Source organism: Aspergillus saccharolyticus (assembly GCF_003184585.1).
Source record: "Aspergillus saccharolyticus JOP 1030-1 unplaced genomic scaffold BP01scaffold_22, whole genome shotgun sequence".
NCBI classification, from domain to species: domain Eukaryota; kingdom Fungi; phylum Ascomycota; class Eurotiomycetes; order Eurotiales; family Aspergillaceae; genus Aspergillus; species Aspergillus saccharolyticus.
The window spans coordinates 115,269-136,031 of NW_020290632.1; the positions used below are offsets into that span (position 1 = coordinate 115,269).

At 51.7% G+C, this 20,763-nt stretch overlaps 11 protein-coding genes across 11 annotated transcripts; 5 read left to right on the forward strand and 6 right to left on the reverse strand.

Annotated features, from left to right (window-relative positions):
• Positions 1–14: 14 nt before the first annotated feature.
• BP01DRAFT_321920 (glutathione S-transferase family protein) lies at positions 15–1,064 on the reverse strand. The gene is made up of 2 exons (XM_025572744.1): positions 878–1,064; positions 15–819 (listed from the first exon to the last, which is right to left on the reverse strand). Exons 1-2 carry the CDS (start codon positions 1,025–1,027, stop codon positions 268–270), a joined length of 702 nt encoding a protein of 233 aa, XP_025430048.1. The 5' UTR covers positions 1,028–1,064; the 3' UTR covers positions 15–267.
• Positions 1,065–2,348: 1,284 nt separating this feature from the next.
• BP01DRAFT_383870 (uncharacterized protein) lies at positions 2,349–2,771 on the forward strand (the record flags this gene model as incomplete). The annotated part of the gene is made up of 1 exon (XM_025577455.1): positions 2,349–2,771. The coding sequence occupies one exon, from the start codon at positions 2,349–2,351 to the stop codon at positions 2,769–2,771; it is 423 nt and encodes a 140-aa protein (XP_025430049.1).
• A 2,949-nt stretch (positions 2,772–5,720) lies between these two features.
• BP01DRAFT_366789 (uncharacterized protein) lies at positions 5,721–6,276 on the forward strand (the record flags this gene model as incomplete). The annotated part of the gene is made up of 3 exons (XM_025576422.1): positions 5,721–5,929; positions 5,970–6,064; positions 6,116–6,276. 3 exons carry the CDS (start codon positions 5,721–5,723, stop codon positions 6,274–6,276), a joined length of 465 nt encoding a protein of 154 aa, XP_025430050.1.
• A 256-nt stretch (positions 6,277–6,532) lies between these two features.
• On the reverse strand, positions 6,533–7,582 carry BP01DRAFT_299267 (uncharacterized protein; the record flags this gene model as incomplete). Its single annotated transcript, XM_025571949.1, has 2 exons — positions 6,533–7,068; positions 7,117–7,582. The coding sequence occupies 2 exons, from the start codon at positions 7,580–7,582 to the stop codon at positions 6,533–6,535; spliced, it is 1,002 nt and encodes a 333-aa protein (XP_025430051.1).
• Positions 7,583–7,751: 169 nt separating this feature from the next.
• On the reverse strand, positions 7,752–9,720 carry BP01DRAFT_88273 (MFS general substrate transporter). The gene has a single exon (XM_025580198.1). It carries the CDS (start codon positions 9,617–9,619, stop codon positions 7,922–7,924), a length of 1,698 nt encoding a protein of 565 aa, XP_025430052.1. The 5' UTR covers positions 9,620–9,720; the 3' UTR covers positions 7,752–7,921.
• BP01DRAFT_357992 (uncharacterized protein) lies at positions 9,547–10,162 on the reverse strand. The gene is made up of 2 exons (XM_025575325.1): positions 9,704–10,162; positions 9,547–9,624 (listed from the first exon to the last, which is right to left on the reverse strand). Exon 1 carries the CDS (start codon positions 10,042–10,044, stop codon positions 9,823–9,825), a length of 222 nt encoding a protein of 73 aa, XP_025430053.1. The 5' UTR covers positions 10,045–10,162; the 3' UTR covers positions 9,547–9,624; positions 9,704–9,822.
• Positions 10,163–11,856: 1,694 nt separating this feature from the next.
• On the forward strand, positions 11,857–12,873 carry BP01DRAFT_392887 (cytochrome P450; the record flags this gene model as incomplete). The annotated part of the gene is made up of 3 exons (XM_025578186.1): positions 11,857–12,047; positions 12,143–12,313; positions 12,394–12,873. The coding sequence occupies 3 exons, from the start codon at positions 11,857–11,859 to the stop codon at positions 12,746–12,748; spliced, it is 717 nt and encodes a 238-aa protein (XP_025430054.1). The 3' UTR covers positions 12,749–12,873.
• A 564-nt stretch (positions 12,874–13,437) lies between these two features.
• Positions 13,438–13,760, forward strand: BP01DRAFT_383874 (uncharacterized protein; the record flags this gene model as incomplete). The annotated part of the gene is made up of 2 exons (XM_025577456.1): positions 13,438–13,664; positions 13,745–13,760. 2 exons carry the CDS (start codon positions 13,438–13,440, stop codon positions 13,758–13,760), a joined length of 243 nt encoding a protein of 80 aa, XP_025430055.1.
• Positions 13,761–14,299: 539 nt separating this feature from the next.
• BP01DRAFT_374935 (kinase-like protein) lies at positions 14,300–15,325 on the reverse strand (the record flags this gene model as incomplete). The annotated part of the gene is made up of 1 exon (XM_025576863.1): positions 14,300–15,325. One exon carries the CDS (start codon positions 15,323–15,325, stop codon positions 14,300–14,302), a length of 1,026 nt encoding a protein of 341 aa, XP_025430056.1.
• Positions 15,326–17,478: 2,153 nt separating this feature from the next.
• Positions 17,479–19,270, reverse strand: BP01DRAFT_357993 (aldehyde dehydrogenase). The gene is made up of 3 exons (XM_025575326.1): positions 18,982–19,270; positions 18,733–18,932; positions 17,479–18,685 (listed from the first exon to the last, which is right to left on the reverse strand). The coding sequence occupies exons 1-3, from the start codon at positions 19,107–19,109 to the stop codon at positions 17,499–17,501; spliced, it is 1,515 nt and encodes a 504-aa protein (XP_025430057.1). The 5' UTR covers positions 19,110–19,270; the 3' UTR covers positions 17,479–17,498.
• Positions 19,271–19,708: 438 nt separating this feature from the next.
• BP01DRAFT_343350 (dihydrodipicolinate synthase family protein) lies at positions 19,709–20,632 on the forward strand (the record flags this gene model as incomplete). Its single annotated transcript, XM_025573511.1, has 1 exon — positions 19,709–20,632. The coding sequence occupies one exon, from the start codon at positions 19,709–19,711 to the stop codon at positions 20,630–20,632; it is 924 nt and encodes a 307-aa protein (XP_025430058.1).
• Positions 20,633–20,763: the final 131 nt, after the last annotated feature.

Here is a 20,763-nt window from a genome sequence, read left to right on the forward strand (position 1 = left end):
ACTGCAGAGAGGCTGGGAACTCGCGGGACACCGTGGGACACCAGGCACATCCGGGGAGGTTTATACTGTACTTTGATTTTCTGATTTATGCCAGTCCGGCGTATGTAACACCGAGCAACGCCGGCTGCGACTGAGGTCATCCAGGAAATAGAATGAAGTAATGAGTGAGGGTTACAGTTACATCACGCCGCAGCCCGGCTGTGCGTACAAAAACTGGGTCCCCGCACCGCACCCCCACCACTACAGCCTCGCAACGACCACCGCACCCTATTTGTTTCCATACCGCCGCACCGTGCGCGTCGCAACGGCTTCCTCGTTGTAGATTGCCTTCACGCTCGGATGCGCGATCGTCGCCTCCGCCCACCGCTTGAACGCCGGGGTCTCCTTTTCCAGGGTCGACTTCAGGTCTGCCGGGAAGAGGCCGTATTCGGGCTTGGAGAGGGAGAACAAGCGCAGCAGGAAGGAGCCCAGCAGCACCTCGACGAAGGTGAGCTTCTCGCTGCCCTCGAAGAAGGGTCCCCGGCGGGAGGGGTCGGGGTAGATGAGCGGCTCAATCTCCTTCTTCACCGCCGCGACGAAGGCGTCGCTCGAGGCGCGGCGCTCGGCGTCCGTCGATCGCAGAGTGGCGTTGTACAACGAGGAGATCTTGGAGGCCCAGGTGTCGACGAAGAAGGTGGAACGGGCGCGCTGCAGGGCGCCTTCGGGGGTGTGGGAGGGGGGAAGCAGGTGGGAGGGATAGGCATCGACGAGGAATTGGGCGATGATGGCGGACTCTAGGATGATGGTCCCGTCGTAGGAGAGAGCGGGGACCAGACCGCGCTGGATGTGAGGCGGAGGGTGAGCGGATGATGCATTTCGACAAAAGGAGGCTACATACCGGGTTGATCTTCAGATACCAGGGCTCCCGCGGGGTGTCCAGATCGATGGTCACCTCCTCGTAGTCGAGACCCAGCTCGATGAGGGCAATGTGGGCCCGGTGAGCCCAGGGGCAGAGCCGGTTGGTGTAGAGGGTGATCTTGGGCGACATTTTCCTTTCTTTGCAGAGGGTTGTGTTGGGAAGAGAAGGGGAAATGAAAAAAGTTGGGATGGAAGGAGGGGAATTTGCGGGGAGAAATTAATAACCGCGGGATGACGCTATCCCACGCCAAGTGGGGGGAAGATCGCGTCACGGCATGCAGAAGCCATTATTCAGCCGAGATATTAGAGAAATCCAGAAGTACGGAGTAGTTACTCGGTAATCATCATACATGGTTAGATGGCATAGGTCAAGCAGATGATAACTACTCTGGTGATAATTACTAATGCTGCACGGGATTCTGTTTCGAAGTCGAAGAAGACCTACACCTGGCGCTTACCACCAGCAACCACCCTACTCTCTACGTTGAAGTTGATCTCAGTTCTTTCATGGATGGGAAAAGCACCCATTGAAGTATGTTTAATTGGTTAATTTACTCCAAGTCTATACATAAATGTATATTGTTATAAGTATCTCTCACTAGGAGAATAGTCTCATAGAGTTGTAAATAAGATATATCTTAAAGTATACAATAGTTCTACAGATTAGAGATCTATAATTAGTTAATTCTTATATTAACTTATACAGAATAAAGAGAAATACCTGAGTCTAGATTTAAACCTCAGAAATAATACTATTTTAACAGTCTCTATAACTTTCTGTTTTCTGTAAAAAGACTTAGGGTTTTGATTTCCGCGATTCGGGATGAGAGGAAGGTTCGGTTGGCGGTGGCCATGCAGTTGCGGAAGCGGGAGATGGTCCTACCTTCAGGCGGCAACCCTGACACCAATTATCTTGGCTGTTGTCGAAGGTGGTCTGCTGGATCATGACTCGTCTCGATTAGGGCTATTTCAGCCACATGAAAGACAGAGGATTGGCACATACATGGAGAGACATGTTGAGAACATCTGGAGTTCGCATAGTAATAGTGTAGAAATAAAGCTCTTTCTTCAGTACTTCTCTCATGAAGAAGGTTTGCGGCCCACGGAACAAAGACAGTCGATGGAACAAACCCCGTAGCTATCATTATTCCACCTAATGACGGGGTGTTCCAGAGTCCATATCGAAAACAATGATAGCTCCCTAGAGAGTCTCCGGTTGATACTGAGTTCTACCACCCAATGGCCAGAAGAAGGAATTTTCTCAACATAAGTTCTTTCAACTCCAGCAACCTGGAGCGAAACTTCCCTGGTATCCTGTGAGGAAGAAAACATCCTACCACCTCAGAAGATTCATCGGCGGCCTATATAAGCCCGTCCCATCCCAGGATGGCTACCTACGAATTCCAACCCCCCTCATGACCACCCATCCTACTCCGCTTCTAGCTGCCAACATGTCACCCTCCGCCTGGGAAGAAGCCGCTCGTAAGTATCGACCCTCCGCCGGGGTTGACTCCATTCGTCACTATCGTGACATACACCTCTTGAATGGGAGTGTCACTTGCGTGGTGTTAGGCTTCATCGCCCATCGTGGTTACCATTGCTCGCATCCCGTTCTCACAACATTTGTGTGGCTTCTCGCCAGTTGGTCCCTCTTCATCCACGTGTACTTGGGAGTCATGATGCCTTTCCAACTCGCTTTTTGTTGGCGCTTTCCGGTTGAGGCCCATAGAGCTATGCACGGGGAAGAACGAGCCAATGAGATCCTCGCATTCTGGAATATTCGCAACCCCAGATTCCAGAGCCACGTCGCGCTATGGGCGCTGGGTATGAGCATTTCGCTCTATGTCTGGCGTGCGACTTATAATTGTGCTTGAGCATGCCCGGGTGACCCCTGCGGTTGGCTCGGAGGAGTGGGAGGCGTTCTCCTACTCCTGTTATAATCAAGGTGAGTAGCTCTGAACTCGAGAAAAGGGCTCCGCAGAAGATAATACCAGGCATTGGTGCGTTGGCTCCAAGAAGAGGTGGATGTAGAGGGAGAAATATGTCGTCTGAATGAAACTGTTCTCTGAAAGAGAATTTGATTTACACAATGCCACTTAGTTTTTACACAAGTGCCTCATGATTTATGACGTAGCATAGTTTGAAAGTCAATGGCCAGTCCGCGAGAAGATGTGAGATGATTCATTTCTTAGTCGTGGGTATGGTTGCTTGGATAAGCTATGCTCATTTAAATATAGCTTGTAATTTAGAATTGATAAAAGGAATTCGTCTTCTTGAGTAACTACTAACTCCTCATGATTACTCCAGTATGCATATCAATGCAGGGCTCCCTCTATTTTGAGTACTGATCTACTAAAGAAAAGTTTATTTACTTCTCTTTTACTCACCGTTCATGTTCCTTTGCGTCCCCACCGCTACCCACTCACCGCAAACACCTAAGGGAGTACTTAGAACACTAGATTAATGTTTGCTTCGACTAAGAATTTTGAGATTTGCCATATTCGACGAAGCTATGTATTTGTAAGGCTTGAAAACTATACAGTCAGTTCAAGGTCTTAAAAAATGGGGTAAAGATGGGTAGATGTTGTTCCTGCTAATGTATAGTCGACCAGCCAATTTTGTTCTAATTAGTGCTGCGCTGTGATGCTACAGATGTCAGACCACATGCTTAGACTTTACTTGAAGGAAGTACCTTGAATAACCCGTTCTTGTGTCATGAAGTATTGTTGCGTGGGCAGGTGCTAGCAGTCATACGGTGCTACGTTACATCTTTAATAAGATGGCTACATACACCTAAAACGGACTATGATTATTAAAATATCTATATTCAAGACTGAATACAGCTTGGCGCGCTTACTTGCACGCACTACTCCTTATCGATTACGTTAATAACTCCCCCTGCTCGTTGATTTCCATTTAGGAGATAGTTCCGAGTAGTTAGGCAGCTTAGAAACTAGTACAACCGTGGCGTAGCGGCTGACTTGCTTTCAGCTGTCGATCCTTCAGCCTCAAGCAATTGAAAATATGGACTATTGCAGTAACACATTTGCGATTGGGGTTTGAGTGTGTACAGTTCTATGATAGTTATATATCATATCGTAATCCACTTTCCTTGCGTTTAGGTGAGGACCTTTCGGTGTTTGGGATTGACATGAGAGGACAAGTGTCCCTCACAGGCGGTTCACATGCGAGACATAGTAGGTACATGTATGGCACAGAGATTTGCTTTCTAAATAGGTATAGTGACGAAATCAATTGGTCCACTAACAGTCCAGCATCTGTGCCCTTACTGCTCCTCTCTGTTGCCAGTGGTGGTAATATAAAGTACACTACGTAGGAGGATGCATACATGATATGGAGTTGTCAGGATCACCTTGAAAGACAACCACCACAGTTTTAAGACACATGGTGGTATCCAGCCCCATGAATCCCTCTTCGATATACCATAACCTGCAATACCTGGACCGTCCATCTATTCTCATGTTCAGGGGCATTATGTCACTCTAAGAGTCCAGAGAGAACACACGTTCTGGAGTATGGATCTGTGGGACTTGGAAGACTTCTTTGATCTAGAAATGGCTTGTCTTTGGTTTATTGTCCAAGCTAATTTTCCTTTGCTTGAATGGCACTGAATCAATCAGTAGATCATTGTGCAGGAATCTCCTGGGCTACAGAGCACTGTGCGCAATCCTCACTCTACATGCAGAGCTGTGCAGGAAAACTCGAGAACTAAACCGGGAATTCTCTCCATTGGACAACAACAGAGGGAAGCTAAACCGTTCTCCGAAGATAGGAGATGCACCAGGTAGCGATGTATGTGTAATGTATCGAGTAAGGCTCTGATCACGTTGCGACCGAGATGATCCGCGGAAGCGTCTTCCATGTATCTATGCATGTGGAGCTCGTTACCTAATTGCAGACCCATGGATGAAACCTGGAACAGGGACTTGAGCACAACATCTTCTCGATCACTATGACGGAGGATAGATGCTCCCACGACAAACCAGTCAGGAAGACAATGAGAAGTCACACTTCGTGTCCCGTGCAAGCCACGGGTTGGGGTCGACACAGATCCCAACTTGCCCAAGTATATCCCCAATTTGACTTGGTGACGAGGTACTGCAGAGTGACATCCTATCGCCTCAAAGAGAGAGAGTTGTAAAGTTGATTCTGAAATGAATGGCCAATACGAGACGAGGGAGGCAAATGATGTGACCCGAACCAGTGGATCGGGTCTCGACGCGGAAGCCGATCCATGTTGTGGGGGTAGCGTAACCGTGGTTAGGGCATCCAAGTACGAGCAAATACTAAAAATGACAGCTCCAGATCTGGATTCACAGGTACATTCTATATACTTCTCATCCTCAGGTAAATACTTGGTGGGTGCTTCAGATAACTCTGTGGGTGCTATATCCGGACCAGAGGGGTCACCTGCCAGGCTCGTATTGTAAGTGCATGAATCTCCACGCTCTCCTTAACGTGCGTACAATGATGACTACCAATCCAACAATCCGCTCAACTGAGACACTTCACAATATAAGTTTTGCCAAGGGACGCCATGATGTATCTTCTGCTCTGCAAAGGGATATAGAACCAGTGCATGACAAGAGCCACATAATGCCAAGGATGGGGGTCAAGTCGCGGACGTCACGATTTGCGAAGAGAGGCAAGATACTCGAAGTTCAAGCCCAGCCTCCTAAGATGTCGACGATCAAGATAAATAGGAGCTTGAAGTCGATGGTTTATTGGGATTCAGACATTCAAACATCACTCATCGGAACATCAACGATCAACAATTCCGAAGCCTGACATTCTCTATCAAAATGCTTCTCTTCACTTTTCTTCTTCTCGCCTACGCGACCCTCACTGCAGCCGTGACTTGCAATGTCCGGGGCCAGGTCCACAACTATTTTGATTGCTTCAACTGCCCTGCCCTCGCGTGTGGCTATTCCAAGCGGACGTTCATCACCGCAGGACTGACCCGGGACGTCAGTTGTCTGTGGACCGATGGTGAGAATTACAAGGGTATCAAGTACGTCCTCACCTTTGTGTTTGTGTTCTTATCATCACAGCCAGCTGATTTGGTTAAGCGACTGGTACTACGTCCCCAGCGATAAGTGCTACATCTGGGGTGGCCGGCTTGACACGAAGCACTGCAAGGGAATCAGTAAGCCCTTCCATGTGCAGAGCTCGCCGCGGCACTACTGACGTTCTGCAGATAAAATCCCCAAGTGTGAAACTTGCAACCCGATTCCGGGTCCGCCTGTCCCTCTGCCTCAGCCGGTACTCCCGCCCGCAGCGGCAGCAGCAGCAGCAGCGGGGTCGAGCGGCGGTAGCCCGGGAGGTCGCCGGGACGTGGAGGTGGAGTTTGAGGCTTAGTCGGGTTGTGCATGTGGTATTCGGATGACGGGGAACATGAGGACGGTGTGTGACGATGTGTAGGAAGGAATGGGGCTGGGGAAAGACATAAAATCTGGGAGATTGAACTGCGTTGCTTGCTGTGCTTGTCCATTTGACGCTTTGTGCTTGTAACTAGGCAATACTGTTGCTGTCACTCCCTCAAGATATGTATTCAAGCTCTGATACTTGATCAATGAATTTTATTTGAGCAAACAATCTTATCCACACCTGCCATCTACTCCAAAACCACCTCCACCACCTTCGCCGGCTCCTCCCCACCCTCAGCAGGAACAATATGCCCCCCATTTGTGGTAACCCACAACCGCCTCCCATCCCTCGAAACCACCGCGGAGGTACACCCCGCCACTTCCCTTCTCTCCTTGGCGCCCACCAAGACCTCCTTCCCCGCATCGACCGTAACCCTAACCACCTCATTCTCGGCGATGGCCATCAAATACAACGTCCCATCCTCTGCCACCGCGAAATCATCCACCACGACATCCTGCGCCACCGTCTCCACCGGCCCCGCTGCCACCACCCTCTTAGTGGTCTTCTCCCAACCAACCGGCACCCGAAACACCGCGCTCCGCGAATCTGTCGAGTAATACACGTACTCCTTCCACACCCGCACCCCATTCACCCCGAGCCCCAGCGGATCCGTCGGCGACGCAGCCATGCTGGCTGTATCGTTCAGAGCGACGCTGTACTCCCCCGTCCGTGCATCCAGCTGCCAGATCACCCCGTTGACCGAGTCGGCAATCAGCACCACTCCTGTTCCTGCCCCTGCACCATCCCCCTCCCCCTCATCCACTCCAAAACGGTCCGGGAAGAGCGTCATCCCATTCAACCACCCCGCCTCTCTCAGATCCACCACCTTGCGCACGGGTGCCTCCCCGTCAGAAATCGCAGAAACATCAACCGTATACACCGACCAAGACCCCTCAACGGGATGCCCGATATCAGTTATCACGAGGCTGCCCGCTACGACGGCGTAGATTCCCTCGTCCACCGGGGTGATGCCCATGCAGGCTGTGGCGTTTGGGAAGGTTGCAACCCGGGTGGCGTTGTGGGCGATGGTGTCGACGGCCCAGAGCTCGGGGACGTCCATGCGCGTGACGAGCAGGGTGTTGGTGGATGGGGGGCCGAGGGCGATGTTTTCGAGCCAGGTGCCGGTGGTGCTGTATTGGAATAGGGTTGTGGTTGCGTTTGTGTGGAGTGGGGAGGCGAGGGTTATGGCGAAGAGGAAGATGCACGTAAGGCTGGTAAAGAGGGTGAAGAGGTTCATTTCGAGGTTTGTTGGAGAGGGGAGCTGGTGGATCTGGGGAATGGGGATAGGATACTGTAATGGAGGAGTTGTCTGGGTCAGGGCGGGTTTAAGTAGCGGGGCGGGAGCCAGCGGGTGATCGACGCAGGGCTTGGCACGGGTGTGACCCTCCTTGCGTGGCTGGAACTATTGGCTTCGTGCAGTTGAGATATGTGGCATGCAGGCATGCGGAGTGTATCCATGATGGTGAGGACTGGTGTCAGGGCTGGAGAGAGGGTACCAGTACTATTGAACCTACAGATACAGACACTAGTGCACAAGTCGTGAATTGTATTTGGAAGCTATCACTGGGCTCAGGGATTATACAGCATACGGCATCTCCTCTTCGCGCAGTCGACTCGCCCGCCGCCCCGCATGCTTCTCCCGATCTGCCGCCAGTGTCTGCGCGAACTTACTCCGCCGCCGGATCTCCGGCCCCTTCCAATAGAATATATAGATCGGAATGGCGACAATCGCGGCGTTACAGCCCAACAACGTCGAGGCCCACGCCAGATGGAACTTCCCGCCGATGTCCTCATACAAAGGAGTAGCATACATCGTTGCAATGCCTGCCAAAAAGTCCCGCGCGAATCCGTTGCCGCCCGTGGCGGAGGCCGAGTACGGCCCGTAGGCCGCGACCATATAATCGATGGTCGCCATGTAGATGGCGTAATTCGCGATGGCAATCAGACAGGCAAAAATCAAGGGTGCGATCCAAGGCGCGTACGCAGGTCCGATAGATGTCCAGGCGAACCCGAGCAGGCCGATAGGCTCCAGGGGGGCGAGGAACAGGAGCAGGAGCAGACGGCGTTCAGCCAGTCGCGCGGCCGATCCGTGCTGCTGCCGGATCTTGCGTTGTCGCCACACGTCAGGAAGAAACACGAGATACGCAATGATATAACCGATCAAGATTGCACAGAAGGCGAGCCCGTTAGTCAGGGTATCAAAACCCCATTGGTCGAACACAAGAGTAAATGATTCGGTGAAGGTAAAGATTAGAGCATCCGAGAATCCGGACAATAGCGACAGGAACAACACGATGGGCTCCCGAACAAACATCTCGAATGGGCGTCTCCAGATCCGGAGAATCTCACGCAGTTCCAGACGATTCTCCTTGAGTTCGTTGGGTCCATACACGTCAGGATCCTCTCCCGACTTCCGACGGCGCTTGGCTTCACGATCAATGAGAACCGTGGCTCGCGTCTCTGGTACGAGAAGGAGGTGCAGCACCTGAACGAAACCACCAAAAATCAACTGCACCCAGAACACCCATGGCCAGGTCAAATACTGGCCGATAAATCCACCAAAGACCGGTCCGATCGTCGAGCCCCCCACGGAGGAAAGCACGACATACGCGACGGCAAATCCCTGGTCGTCGGCCTCCCACATATCGGCCGTCATGCCGAGGGTGACTGATCCACCGGCGGAACTCAATCCTCCTAGAAACCGGCACACGACAATCGTGCCAAAGTTGGGAGCCAAGGCGCACGGGATCTGCCAAATGTTGACCAGGAACAAACTGAGCTGCATGATCGGCCACCGCCCAAACTCTTCACTCCAGGGCGCCCAAAGCTCACAGCCGAATGCGTATGCTACCAGAAAGATCATTTGGCCAACCCGTGCAGCTTGTGCGCTGACCCCAAACGTCTCTTCGATGCCAGTGAGGGCATCGGAATATACACCCGTGTTGAAATTCATGGACATTTGCACCATGAAGATGACGGTCAAGATGGTCCATTTCTTGTACCACGGGAATGAAAAGCCCAGTTGGTCATAGCAGTCGTCCTCACTCAGCTCCCGCTTGCCATCAGATCGGACTTTTCGGGCGAGCGACCCATCGCTCTCATCGGATGATGACTGCTGTGAAGCGTGTTCAGCTTGTGTTGTTGTCGGCTGATCGGACTCGGATTGTTTGCGAGTATTACTTTTCTCGTCCGATAGTGCTTCCGTGTTCTTCTGATTGATGGTCTCTTGGGCTTCGTCGGGTCGACCATCGGAGGGATTTCCGGCTGGGGTCATTGTGTCTGAAAGCGCAGGAAGAAAATCAGCGTGGTTTGCGAGCGTACGAAGAGAGGAGTAAATTGAGGATCGAGCCTCACTCACAGGTGATTGAAGAATACTTGATCTGGATGATTGTGGAGAGTGAAATGCATATGCACTCGGATGCTTTTATAATCGCAGATCCATACTCTTTCCATCCTTGCCTTGATGCATGACAGGCTTTACGAAGGATGTTTCGACATGACGTAGCAGAAGATCGATGAAGATACTATACTGCCAACACCATATCCAATAGTTGCTGCAGATGTGTGGAAGCATTTGTGTCCGGAATAGTTCTTCTCCTGTCTGGCGTCATAGCCTGCCTGGCCAGTCAGGCAGCGGTTCCTGAAGAATGCCATAGGCAGCAATGCTTGTCTCGCCGGGGTTGCTCCACTGGCATACATGCTGTTGAGTGGATCGGCTAAGAGATATGTCTTGATCCGATGGGCAGCCTGAGTCGGAGTGCGTGGCAAGCCGGGGTTGTCCGGCAGGAAACATAACTGGCACGCATCTGGCCCGGTCGGATTCCCGCTGACTGTCAAATCAATTTGACGAATCGTTTCGACCAATTCAAGTCATTTGCGAGGGTCTTGGAGGAAATTGCTGACGTTGAGCGCAATCAGGTGACGTCAGACAGGAGGACGAAAAAATTGATGCCTGAGCCGTGAAGCGGATCCAACCCCCGGTCTTCGGATTCGTTTCTCCGCAAGACTCAACTCTCGAGTGCTACTCATCCTCCATGACGCAGGAGACTTTGACCTATTTGCTCCATTGTCGTGATATTACTGACTGCCACTACCGCTGGGACATCGTGGGGGGATGGAGTCTCCGGTTGATCCGATGCTTAGCCGATGCGCCAAGGCTAGGTACTGTGGGCTGTAGCTCCAAGTTGTCACTCAAGCATCTGGGTCCATTGGCCGATCGAGCAGAGTGGATTGCACTTGGGAGCGTTCCCATTCGCTACTGGCAGCATCGTTGCTCGCCGCGGACTATAAGTCAATCGTTGGCAGTCTGATTCGCAGGGAACTTCAACGCCCTACAATACGTCGCAGCACGTTGTCGATTGATCTGATGATCAGGGCATCGTTAAGCTTCAGCAATCCTAGGATATTGAGAAGTCAGTTAGCCTGGCTTGGTTACAATAATGCACTGAGCGTCACCTGGAGAAGTGCACAGAAAGCGACTGTGCCGTCGTTAAAGCATGAAGATGTTGTTTTGAGCAAGTCAATGCGTACAGGAAGAAAGAAGAGGAAAGAAACGAAGCTTGAGAGAACCACGCTATCCCCTTTCGGTACACACAACCACATTCAGCCCATAACCTTAGAGTACTACATGTGTCTGAAAAATCAAAAGATAACAATCAAGAAGTGGATACACTAGACGTAGCCTCTAAATGCACAGAGCTGAGACTACTGCGCACTTGGCAAGGTGACTTCAGCTAACCTGCACCAGCCCTCCTCCCAGTATCTGCCCAGGGCTCGGCGTAAGCACAACTTAAATTACCCCCTAAACATTAAAGCTCTCTATGCGGACAACCTTCGCATTCATAATCTGGTTTCGCAAAAAACTATCTGCTGAAAAGCATGCAGCTCCATACGCCGTCGAGGTGGTGGGTTGCAGTTGAGATCTTGGCAATCTATACAATTCTCAGCTTCATCGGATTCTATATCCGCGCCGCCCCACGGGGTTTCGCGTCGTACAGTAATATAATTGCCCTGCCTTTTCTGCAAGCCCGCTGTGGTTGATCCTCGCCCCAATTCTCCACCCGTACCTCCAACCAGTCCTACCACAGTGGTTCTATGACCGGTTGGATATCACCTCCCATGGCTGGGAATTGCGCACCAAACGGGCCTTGTTCGACCGCTTCGGAGATGTCTTTGTCCTCCTCACCTTGGATGACTGCATTGTTTGGTCAGGGCAGATACCAAACTGGACACTTTCTCAATTCTAAGAATTGGACAGGGTCGCAGATGTGAGTCTCGAAAATGTGATTCTGCAACGCAGAAGTGACTTCAGACATGCACCGGTTGTAGAAAAACTCGTCGGCTTCCTGGGGTCAAATGTATTTACGGTGCATGATGAGCCTCAGCCCTCATCTTCATTATCAGATACTGATAAGAAGAATGTAGACCTATGGCGATGAATGGTAGGTACTTCATACCGCAAACGTGCTCTGTACAACTTGCTGATTGATCTGGGCAAACACCACCGTCGGCATGTTCGGCGCAAGTTTGGACGAGCGCGTGAGTCAAACCGTCAAGCGATGCTCGACTATCTTTCTGACCATCCAGGAGGAGAGACTCTGGGTGGTCTATGCAGCCTCGCAATCAACGTTATCGGTCAAGCTGCATACACGAAAGCCCCCCCCCCCCGTGTCGCCGATAATGTCCAGGAGGAGCGCCAGACGGTAAAGGACTCGGGTCGGCGACGCAAATTTCTAGGATTTCGCTTGCAGAATTCTGACACAGAAAAGTCTTCGAGGTTTACACCTTAAGAGCTTAGGGGCAATTTGTACGTCTTTACATTTGCAGGCTACCAGACTACAGCCAACACGAGGGGGTTCACGGTGACTCTTCTTTCTCTAGATCCTGAATGGCAGGATTGGATCCACGAAGAGCTGCACAACCTGCCTGCGGACCACTCGAACTGGCCTTATGAAGAAGTATATTTCCGGTGCCAACGCATTCTAGCCATTATGGTATTTTATTTCTCCCCTTTCTATCATATGCCGGAAGCTGATGACACTTGACCAGTTCGAAAGACCACTTCGAAGTCCTCCTCCATTTCACCCTCGTGCTCCACTCGACCCGCGCGGTGCTCGAATCCCAGCAACTTGTCAGCGAGACGGGCACGTATTACTTCCAGCCGCCGGTGATGGTCACTGTCTCTGCAGTAGCTATCCACTTTGACGAAAGAAATCTGCGGCTAGATGTTGCCGCGTTCAAACCTTCGCGCTGGATCGGAGATGAGACTGGCAGGGTAAAAGTCCCGCCCAAAGTGACGTTTCTTCCGTGGTCTGGAGGACCTCGCATCTGTCCCGGTGTGAAGATAGCGCAGTGCGAACCTATTCCTGTCGATGGGCCTGCGGATTTGGGTGCTCTACGGTAAAGACTGCTGAATCTGGCAGACAGAGCGGTTTCCAAGGCGACACTGCAGGTTGAGGATCCGGCAGCTGTGCAGTTGCGGTGGGTGAGAGACGTAGCCTAGTCCCTACTGTATATACATCTATTCCCGTAATTTTAACTTCAATTTCAATTTTTTCACTGGGAGAGTAGTGGAAGACTGAGACTTCACAGGGTTCACTATTCAATACATTGGACTAGGAACACAATAGTGTTCATCGATGTGAATATCGATGTGAATTTCTTTGCCAAAGTTTTGAAGGACTTTTCTTGTGCAATTCCCTGAAAACGCTGTGTTCATAGCCAGGCACCAAGCTATTCACTTAACAAAGGGTTTCTTCACTGTAGGCCCCCAGGCCAGCAGCCTGAAACGCCGTCTCCTGGTGTTACTCCCCAGGACCCGGCCTCCCTACCAGAGCCGTCCCTTATCCCTCAACACCGTCACATCTTCTATCTCCACCAACTCTCATCGATCCCCTCTCCCTTCACTCAACACCATCTGCACATCTTCATCGACAATCATCTTCTCGTCTACAGACGTTCCAAACCCTTCTGGACAACCGAACAAATAACCTCAATTTCCAGGTAAGTGAGCAACCTCCAGTGAGAAGCGGTACTTGACGACTAAATTTTGATCTCTTATTGCCTCAAGTCACCTACGTCAAAACGGTCACCATGCGTTGCAAGTGCCAGTACAACAACGACACTGGTACAGATGAGAACCCTACAACAAACTGCGAAATGTGCGGTAGGGAGCTAGCCATAGGCGTTTATTTCTCCGAGGAACAGCCCACCCCCGACAGATGGAAGGCCAAGCCCAAGGACTCCAAGCTCAAGGACTCTAAGCCTAAGGACTCCAAATCAGAGGATTCCAAGGCAAGCGATTCCAAGTCGAAGTCCAAGTAATGCTGTGCTAGGGACATGTTCCTCATGCCTGATGCATCGCGGCTGATCCGTGGAACTCAAATCGGGGTGTCAACAGTGACGATCGGGATTGAAGTCCTACTACAATGTATGCTACAGGATTGCATTCGCGAGTAAAGATGACAGCTGACGAAGTGCACACAGGTGTGAAAATGCTCATTGAACAATAAACAATGGAATGCTCTGCGTCTTTTGACTTTCGGTATGGCGGTTACGGGATCTGTTGCGGTTGCGTCTGAACAGATTAATCCTATCACCGGTAGGAGGGCTTTGGGTCTTTTACTACGCTTTTGATCTCTGGATTCTTTTGTGTTTCTGAGGGACTGACAAAAGTTGGTGAAGCTTTGAGGGCTCGTTCTGTCTTTCGTCAATTGCTGTTACTTCTGTACATAGCCGATTTTCGAGATCTCGTCATTGGATTCTGTTACTGAGCACTTACTGCTAGCAGCTTTTTCAATTATGGTAAATGCATAGAGCGACAAGATATCCGCACTTTACTGTTGCGCTGGACTGACAAGAGTACTATCCCACCAGAGAATAAAAGACAGGCAAGACAACGTCCCAGAGCAGCTCCGAACTTCAAGTCTTCTTCTCAATACTATGTGAACCAGCCTCAGTCTTCTCTTTCGGTAGCTTCACCCTCGGAGTCTTCAGACTCGTCGCACTGGTCGAGGAACTTCTTCGCCGGACCACTTTCCAAATCCTTTCTGCAGAGAAAATAGTAATACACCCAGAACCAGTAGGCACCATCTATCTTGGGCATATACTTGCGCAAGAGTCTCTTCCACTGAGCGTCATCTTCGCCTTCAAGGGTTATGATGTTGCTGGTGTACTGCCACCAAACAGGATAGTATCCAGCGCCCTCCCAGTCAATGATGCCAGTCAGCTCACCATCCTTGACCATAATATTAACGTGTGTCAAGTCATTGTGAGTAAAGGTGAAGGGCTCAACAGGCGGCATATAAGATCGAAGCCGACGGCGTGCCTTCTCAGGGACGGCTGGATTCAGTCTCCTTGCCAGGCCATTCCAAGTCTCCTCGTCGGATGTGAAAAAAGGACATGGAGCATTGGCTTGACCATCTTCTTCATATAGCCAGTGGCTATAAGTGGGATGATCGCCGACACCTTTGATGCAATCAGACTGCAGAGCGCGAAGCTGAAGGAGATACTCCGCAGTCTGCTCCGCGATTTTCTCCTTTTCGGAGTCCGTCAGCTTAGGCCAGGCCACGTTGAGGGGCTCGCCAGGGATGCGGGTCATGAGGGTCAGAGTATGGCCGCTGTCTTTGTGATCGGCTATAATAGTCGGCACGGGGATAGTGGTGTTTTCCTTCACAAAGCACGCATTCAGAGCCTCCGCGTTTGCGTGTCTGGGACCAAGATCCTTGAGAATCCAGTCTGAGCCCAGAGCCCAGGTTGCCCGGTCGCCTGCTTCATAGAAGATCTTGACGTGACTGTCATAAGAGCAGCACCGCTGGCGCTCGGGGCTGAAGGTGCAGGCTGAGCAAGGAACGGTGGAGAGGCGGGGGAAGTTAAAAACGGGCTCATCTTCAGTCTCGGTCGCAGACTCGGTAGGAGACTCAGCATTGGGCTTAGCAGTGGGCTCAGCAGGAGTCTCAGTAGCAGTCTCCGCGGGAGTCATGGTGACGGAGCCATCAGCAGGTTCGACACAAGTCTCGCTGGCAGGACCGTTATCAGATTTGGTGGAAATTTCAGTGGCCGGCTTTTCAAAGTCCTCAGTGGTTGGGCTGTTGCCAGACTCGGAAGACGATTCGGTAACTAATGCATCGGAGCTGCTAGTGAGAATATTATCGCCAGACTTGTCGGTAGCCTCAACAGCAGGCTCAACTGGAATCACGGTGATAGAGTCGTTATCAGGCATGCTAGAAGATTCGGTAGGAGGGTCACCGGAAGTCACAGTGATGGAATCGTTAGTGGTACTGAGAGAAGTCTCTTTGGTAGGCTCAGTGCAAGTCTCGACTAGAATCTTGTTAACCACATCGATAGATTCCTGACCGAAGATACGAGTGGAATTCTCACCGGTAGGCTCAGTGGGCTTGATGGAAGCCATGACGAGAGTCGGAGGATGAGAGATGTACGGTGCTTGGCAGTGATTGATAGTGATTGGAAGATGAAATGATGTGAGGTGAAGGAGAAAAGAAAGAGAAAAGTTGAGAAGATGTTTTTCTTGGGTTTGAAGGCAGTTGCTGGGTGTTTCCTTCTCAGGCAACTCCCCTCAGTATCACGTGGTTAAAAGACAAACAGGGGTTACCAGCAAGAATGACTCCATCTTCACTATCCTCCTTCCATTTGACTCTCAAAGAAAGCCTGCGATGAATGATGAGTCTCTGTACTCTTCTATCTCCTTTTCATGGGTGCGATGAATCACATCTTACTATGCTACAATTCACTTCATGAGATATCTCATATCGATGACCGCTTAACAAGCCTCAAGTAAAGCATCTCAAACCAGCACTAAAACGATCTCTAGCTGTTGTATGCTTTCTTCTAGAAGAGCTTTCTTACCCAGCGACGAGTTCTATCGTGACTGACTCGATGCAGGAATGAATGCAAAGCAGGCTGACGAGAACCCTTAGATGCGATCTCTCGCCCCACTCAAAGTCCGAACCTGGACTCCTTCCTTTTTTTTTCTTGATGCAAGGTCATGTTTTTTCTCTCCAGGATTGTTAGCTCGTCAGGTTAAGGATATTGGAGGACGTGGCCAGATCATCTGGCCAGTTCTGAGTGCTAACATGTCGTATTCTCCCCTTGTTCAGGATATATATTCGTCTTCCGAGCGCCAACCGCACACAACCACATACACATCCAGAAATACAGCAATCGACTACAGACATTCTAAGCATTATCCATGACATTTATACATGATTCGAAGAAGGTCAGACCATGCGAATATATGGTTCGCGAAAGGTCGCCTAAGCAGTAGAGCTGCTTATGGAATTACTTAGCCCGTGAAGGAGGAGTCGGGCTTACCATTTGACAGACATAAAAAACACACTTTGTTCCTCTCATCGTGGCTCAAGTAGCCTCGTGTATATGTCTTGCCCTGAAGCACCAGTTATCCGATAGGACCCACGGGGACAAGGCGATTAGGATTATCGCCATCTACTACAAACATGAGAAGGTCACTGGCAAGGCCGGTGCTGCGTGTACCACGAAGATGCTTGCCCCACTCGGCGCCCTGAGACATTTTAAGTGTCAATCCTTCTAACTAGCACATTAAAGCTTGGAACATCGAACGGATCTAGCGGGGCCAGCGTGGCTGTGTAACAAACGCGCTGTTGACGCGCTGGCAGTTGATGAAGCCCGTAGGGGATCCTCGTGAGTGGGTGTCGCAGGAGCGGACAAGGGCAGCAGTCGGGAGCATATATTCATGTCCTGCTGCCGCCTGCACAGGCAAAGGCTTATCTCAAATGATAACTTACTATGCTTTGTCCGTTGTGGATACAACCTTACAGGGAATCTGGGAACAGTCACGCCACAAAAACTGCACTGGCTATCAAACAACAAGGGCTAGTAATATGCTTCGTCGCAATTGATTTCCTCATCCAATTGAATCGGCCATGGGATTTGATAGGCCTCTGTGTTGTGAGCCTGATAGTGGCAACTCTGAAGAGCCGACAGAAATGGCGGTGGCTTCTGCGGACACACAAGGTAATGTGCTCTCAGGGAGGGTCTGGATACTACCAACGCTGAAGGGGTTTAGAAACAGAGACTCGTTTGTCTAAGACGTTATCATGACTAAGTTATTGCCGTGTCATTATCATCATCTAATTTGTTGTACCGCTATCGCCTATCTACAATCGACTACCCATGTTAATATGCACAGCCTTGACCTGCGAGTAGGCCTCCAGGCCGGCCTCGCCCAGCTCGCGACCAATACCACTCTGTTTGACTCCTCCGAAGGGCACGCGAGGGTCGCAATCTTGACTGCTGTTGACCCAGACCATGCCGGCCTCAATCTCCGCCGCCACACGGTGGGCCCGCTCCAGATCGCGTGTGAAAACTGCTGCACCGAGACCATATGTGGTGTTGTTAGCGCGACGGATGACCTCGTCTTCTGAGTCAAACGGCAGAATGACAACCACGGGACCAAACACCTCTTCCTGCACGATACGCATGTCATCGGTGACATCAATAAAGGCAGTGGGCTGGACGAAGTAACCCTTTTCCAGCTTGCTCTCGGTCGGGGCGTATGCACCTCCACCAACGAGCAGCTTTGCGCCTTCCTTCTTGGCCAGTTCGATATACGAGAGCACTCGTTCGTACTGTGCACGAGTGACCTGAGGGCCTTGGAAGGTACTTTCATCCCACTGATCACCAATCTTGGACGTCGTCTCAACCTCCTTTTTGAACTGCTCGAGGAAAGTGTCCAGAACCTCCCGGTGCACGAAAATGCGCGAGGTAGCCGTGCAGATCTGCCCTTGGTTGGACATGATGCCAAAGTGAGACCACTTGACTGCCTGTTCGAGGTCGGCGTCAGGGAACACCAGCAGCGGCGACTTTCCGCCCGTCTCCAGGGTGATGTTCTTCAATGTGCCAGCCGCCATCTTCATGATCTCGCGTGCGGTGGCGGTGGATCCAGTGAAGGCCACCTTGTCCACCAGGGGGTGTTGCACGAGAGCCGCACCGGCCTCCCGACCGTATCCATTGATAATATTCACCACACCAGCTGGGAACCCAGCCTCCTTGATCAAAGTTCCCAGAACCAGAATACTGAGCGGTGTTTGCTCAGCAGCTTTAATGACAACGGTGTTCCCGCAAGCCAACGCAGGGCCCAGCTTCCAGGCCGCCATGGAAAGCGGGTAGTTCCAGGGGATGATCTGACCGACGACCCCGAGTGGCTGGCGAAGGGTGTATGCGAATTTCTGGGGGGTCGTGCTGATAGTCTGCCCGAAGGTCTTGTCCGCCCAACCGCTGTAGTAGCGGATTGTGGTGATGGCTTCGGTCAGGTCTTCGTTCAATGCGACGTGGTAGGGTTTCCCTGGTTTGTGTTAGCTATGCTTGCTGACATTGCTCAGCCAAACCAACCATTATCCCAGGCATCAATCGCCGCGAACAGTTCCCTGTTCTGCTCTATCAGATCTGCCAGTCGACCCATGAGCTGACCGCGCTCCGTGGCGGGCAGCAACTTCCACGATGCATGGGCCAGGGCTGCCTTGGCGGCTTGGACTGCGGCGTCGACGTCCTCCGCGGTCGCAGCGTGCACCGTCGCGATCGGCTTGTCGGTTCTGGTTCTGTCAGTAAGCTGCCGTTAGGTCTCGCGTGAGACTAACTCACGCAGGATCGAACGACACGATCGTCTGCCCTCCAGAAGACGGTCGGAACTCGTTGTTGATGAACAGGCCCGTGGGCTGCTTGTACTGCCGACCGTTGGGCGTGGTAAGTTCGACAAAGAGGTCCGGCATGTTGACTCAAAATCCAAAACGATCTGATTCAAAAGGAAGAAGGAAGAAGAGAAGCAGAAAAGAATAAAAACAAAGTGATGCTGGTCTCGAATGCTGGTGGGTGGGGTTTTGTGGTTTGCAGCTCAGGCTAGAACTGCCTATTCCAGACTTGACACTTTGGCTGGACAGATAGAATTGGGGATTGAGCTGTTCTGCACTTCCGATAACTGATAACACGATTTATAGTACAGCTCATTGACCCCTCAGTCCGATAAGAAAGCAAATTGGTGCTTACGCCAATCATGCACTAATGTCTAGTGCGGCCGAGGGGATTCCCCGCACAGTCAGCGCTGGCCGGAACTGCCTGCCTGGCGCAGTGGCTGCACACCAGAACGGAAGGTGATTCCGTCGGCCGTGAATGCAGGCGATTAGGGCATCGACAAAGTGGTGGTGAGAGAGGTATACCAGACGCTTCTACACTTCTCAGAGAAGAAGGCAGTCCCGTTGGACATGACTATAATAATGTCGTCTCTGCAAGGACCAGCAGCAATACACTCCGCAACACCATCAACATATCGCCAAGTTCACCCACCTATCCCACACAGCCCACCACACACACAATGACAGCCACCAACACCACCGCCGCCTCTTCCCAGCGCCTCCACGGCATCATGGTGGCCCTGATCACCCCCTTCACCGACGACGGCAAGTGCATCTCCGCTCCGCGACTCAAATCCCACATCGACCACCTCATCTCCTCGGGCGTCCACGGCCTCGTCCCCGGCGGCAGCACCGGCGAATTCACCACGCTCTCGCGCTCCGAACGCAAGCAACTCACCGAGCTGTGCGTCGAGTACGCCGCAGGCCGGGTCCCGGTGGTGGCAGGCACAGGCTCCACCTCGACGGAGGAGGCGATCGACCTGGCGGTGCACGCCGCCCAAGCCGGCGCCGCAGCCGTGATGGTCGTCCCGCCCTTCTACGACCCTCTCAGCTATGCCCAGCTCACGGAGCTCATGTCTGAGATCCACACGGCCAGTGGCCTGCACATCGTGTACTACAACATCCCCTCCGCCAGTGGCTTGACGCTCACGCCCCAGCAACTCGCGGATTTGAGCCAGCATGGCGTCAAGTACCTCAAGGATACCTCGGGCAATGCCCCAGCCTATACGGAACTGGTGTTTGGATTGAATGACAAAATCACCGCCTTCAACGGATGGGACACCCTCACGTTCTACGGGCTGGCCGCGGGGTCCGAGGGCGCTGTCTGGGGCGCGTCGAATATCATCCCTGAGCTGAGTGTGGAGCTGTGGAACGCCGTTGTGGTTGAGAAGGACCTGGACAAGGGACGGGCGCTATGGCGCAAGGCGTGGCCGATCTGCAAGTTCCTGGAGTCGCATAACTACGCAGCGGCGGTCAAGACGGGAGTTGAGTTGAGGGGACAGAAGACGGGGGGGTTGAGGAAGCCGTTTGCGCTGTTGGAGGGGGAGCTGAGGGAGGAGCTGGCGCGGTTGATCGAGGCCGCTGGGGTCAAGGTTGTGCGGTAGATGGTATGTATATCTTCATTGAAGTTAGAAGATATAACTACAGATACAAAATGAGAGACAAGATTAAATGCTTGGTTGCATCTGGGTCGTTACTTCATCACCATACACCATAAGCAGATACCCGGGGGATG